The following is a 3,633-nucleotide window of genomic DNA, read 5'->3' as shown; positions in this document are numbered from 1 at the left end:
GTGCAATCGTCGGGTAAAAGGACAGCGAAGGTAACACCTTCATCGAGCACCAAACAACCGCCCAACAACCCCCCCAAGCGGACAAACGGTCAGTTACGTTTACCGAACGATTCGTCGTCTGAATCACACGGTAGTCATGACAACGGGAAAGTACAAATTGTCTGGAAAGCCCCAAGTCCTGGAAAAACCCCCTCACCCGCACATAACGATAAATTTTTTGGGGGATCCCCAAAATGGGTGACACCCCGGGCAAATTGGGGTTCAATATCCGCTGCTACCTCACCCACCAAAAATGAATCTTCTTCGTATAAAAAGTCAAAAAGCGCCGAGCATTTAAGAAATCATTCAACCGTGCCAAGGTCACATGACAAGGTAAGACATAAATATCTTATAAATTACAATTTCACTTGAACTATTTTTGAGAGATACTGACATAAAGTACTTTATTATTTATGTGCAATTTCTAAAACATCAGGCTGGAAAAGAAAGAAAAACAGGAATAAATGCCATGCAACATGCTAAATGTTGATAATTACACATCAACCTAATAACTGGTGCAACTATTAGTACAAACTATAATGAAGATTAGTTTAATTTTTTATTTTTAGTTTTTGATCAGTAAAATTTATATTCGTTTCGCATAAATGGCTTTTTCTTTTATCTTTTCTCCACTAATGTTGTAGTTTGTTTTTCAATTAAAACAAGTACAAATAATTCTTTACTAATCCAGCAAACGAGGCAGTGAGGCACAACTAATATAATTTGCAGTGTTGCGCATTAATTTTAAGCTAGCAAAATGCCAAACAACTTTAATTTAAAAATCTTTTAGTCAAACAAACTTAAATGCAATGAATTCATTGTCAACTCATTACATATAGTACTGTGGGGTAAGATGGGACACCTTTAGCACATGATATTCTTCAAATATTCTGATCAAGTTTTAAACAATTAACAACTGTTTGTTGAAGTCGTGAGAATACAGTTTTATAATTTTTTGAATGTTGTTTGTGTACCACCAAATGGGACTAGAAAATAGAATGAAAAGGTGTCCCATCTTTTCCCACCCTACCATAACAACCTGTCAAAAATTATTTTAAAAAGGTCTCCAGAAGTTTTTCCACTTAACCAATTGGTGACAGATACTTCATAAAAGATGTCTGTCAACTTGCATTTAAAACACATCTTTTACTACAAGTTGTTCGTGGGGTTCCCTAGCCATAATTTTTTAACACAACCGAACAACTGTTAGTTAAACTAGGTTGTGAATTTTTTATTTAGTTGCTTTAAATCTGTGGAATCTGGATATCTGATTTATATTAATAAGTTTTAAAACTGATAATTTAAAGACATCAACAGTTGGCATGAGATTTATGAATACAGCATGTGTGTCTGCTATAAAACAGGACACCCATATGATCATAAAACAAACTGAAACATAATGTACAAAAAAATCTTGTTATTTCCACAAATTTAAAGCAACACCTACATACACTGCATGGTCTTGGTAGATTTGTTTTAATTTGCCACCTAATTCTTAATTAGCAATAATTAGTACTAACCAACCAGTGATTCCTGTCATTTTGTTCCAATAAACTCGCAGCAGTTTCACATTTTCGAACCGTCGACAGGCCAACGCGCCGTCTACATTTGATTCGTCGGGATCGGGAGAAATCCCGGACTCCGGCGGGGTTTCGGGCGGCGCAGGTCCCGCGGAAGTTTCGCCTTCCGCGCGGCCTTTTAGCGTCTACGATAACGTGCATGGTGCAGCAGGGGGAAGCGGGCCAACGATAAGTGTGACGCCGCTAAAGGAAATAAGCGAGGGCGACACGGACAGTATGTACGAAAATAAAATGGAGGTAAAAATATTTGACAAACTTATTTATACAGCTACTAATAAAAACTGTATAAATATAATAGGTTTGGATAAGATGGTCCATGTTTTCATTTTCTTTTATAATTCCGTTTGGGAGTAAACAATATTATTTACACCCCATCCTTACGACTCTAAAAGGACGTTGTTTATTGTCCATGTTAGTAAATTTGGTTTTATTTTCAGGAATCTCTTGAAAACCTTCGGGAATTAGCTGCTGGTTTAAGTAGAGACCCAAGCCCCATGCCTGGGGGTTCATATAGGGGTCGTAGAACCCCTAGAAGTACCCCATCCTATCTACCATTATCAGGAGAACCCAGGATCCGCGCCGAACAAATGAGCCGCTCGAGGTCGCTGGAGATGGATGACGTCATAAATACAACTCAGACACACCCATACCCCACCCCTTTATCAAAATCCATGCACTCGGTGGTTACCGCGGCCAACGCACCTCAACCTAACTCTGCGTTCCGTCGCGCTGTGGAAGACGCAGGCATACGAACCCCCTTGCCTCGACCACCAAGCTCTACCATGCTACCGTCGGTGCTTTCCCCAAACTGCGACCGTGTGACGTATAAACCCCAACGTCAAGAACAACGACGTTGGAATGAGACGCCATTGGACTCAAATTCGTGGTTGCCCTCGCCAGAGTATTACCCGGACCTGGAGTCGATCCCAGTACCCGTGCATCTGTACAACAGGAACAACAACACACCGGACAAGCGGTTGCCATACCCCCAACACGCCCACCCGAACGTGTATAGTCGGTACGTGGCATCTGACATAAAGAGTGTCAACCGCGTTGCACAAAACCCGACAACCCCTAATATGAAAGTGACTCGCTACGAACCCGAGCCAAATAACTGGGTTGATATAATGAAACTATCCCCAGAACATTCCCCTGCGCCCCACCACGTCACTACGACCCATGTGACGTCATCAGCGCCTACGTCATACCCTCCACGACTCGAAATACGTCACCAGCAACCGGAAGTGCACCCACCACCCTACGTCAGCCCACGTCATCAAAATTACGCCGTTCCCGATTCCGACGTTGAATACGAGTACGTGACGTCACCAGCTATGACGTCATCGTGGTCACGCACGCGCCGTAAGAACAGTTCAAGCATAGCTGTCCAAACTGACAGTTATTTCGCCGCGAGCACCGACGTTTGATGCCGCACTTATATCTTCCTGCAGTTTCTATCTCCCAGAACAAATTTACTCCCCGCTAGATGGCAGTATTCCTTCATATCGCAATAAGTTCGTCTGCCATATTTATTTCACGTCATAGTAGCCTGTGTTACTTCATATAATCGCGTTGTGTCGAGTACAAAGTCGCTTCTTCGAACAATTCTCATTATTTACCTTTCCCCACTTCATGTATATACGCCGCCATAGCGCCGCTGCGTGGTTGTTATATATTATTTCTATCATGCTGGTGGTCTTCATAAAGTGAACAAATTTTATTCAGCGAATAAAAACTTTTTCATCGCCGCATATTTTAAAATGCTTCGTTTATATTTGCTTGGTGAAAATAAAAAACGACAATATTTAATATTTCCCTTGCTATCTCTATCTGTAATAGTAGCTTTATAGGCAAGAAAATATATGTGTTGTATTATACGGTCGTGAGGCAGCGTGGCACGTCATAGAAACTGATACTTAGGCCAGGCTTAACCCAACACCCAGGGTGTCACCGAATTAACCTCATTTGTGTTAAAACTGATCGCCCTCCAGAAAGAAATGGATGGGCTAAGGTC

The 3,633-nt window shown here is 41.6% G+C and overlaps 1 protein-coding gene across 2 annotated transcripts in view; it reads left to right on the top strand.

The window, feature by feature from the left end:
- The window catches only part of LOC100186824 (USP6 N-terminal-like protein), an 8,365-nt gene extending 4,932 nt beyond the window's left edge, over positions 1-3,433 (top strand). The window contains exons 7-9 of one of the 2 annotated variants that reach the window (XM_018817647.2): positions 14-372; positions 1,629-1,856; positions 2,057-3,433. In XM_018817647.2, coding sequence (XP_018673192.1) covers positions 14-372; positions 1,629-1,856; positions 2,057-3,046 — 1,577 coding nt within the window. In that variant the 3' untranslated portion in view covers positions 3,047-3,433. The remainder of the gene's footprint in view (positions 1-13; positions 373-1,628; positions 1,857-2,056) is intronic. The other variant, XM_026840088.1, reaches the window with a different exon arrangement.
- The last annotated feature ends 200 nt before the right edge of the window (positions 3,434-3,633 follow it).

This window comes from Ciona intestinalis, chromosome 2 (genome assembly GCF_000224145.3).
Source record: "Ciona intestinalis chromosome 2, KH, whole genome shotgun sequence".
Classification (NCBI taxonomy): Eukaryota; Metazoa; Chordata; class Ascidiacea; order Phlebobranchia; family Cionidae; genus Ciona; species Ciona intestinalis.
Note: the sequence above shows the minus strand (reverse complement) of the source record. Positions and strands in the feature narration are given on the sequence as shown.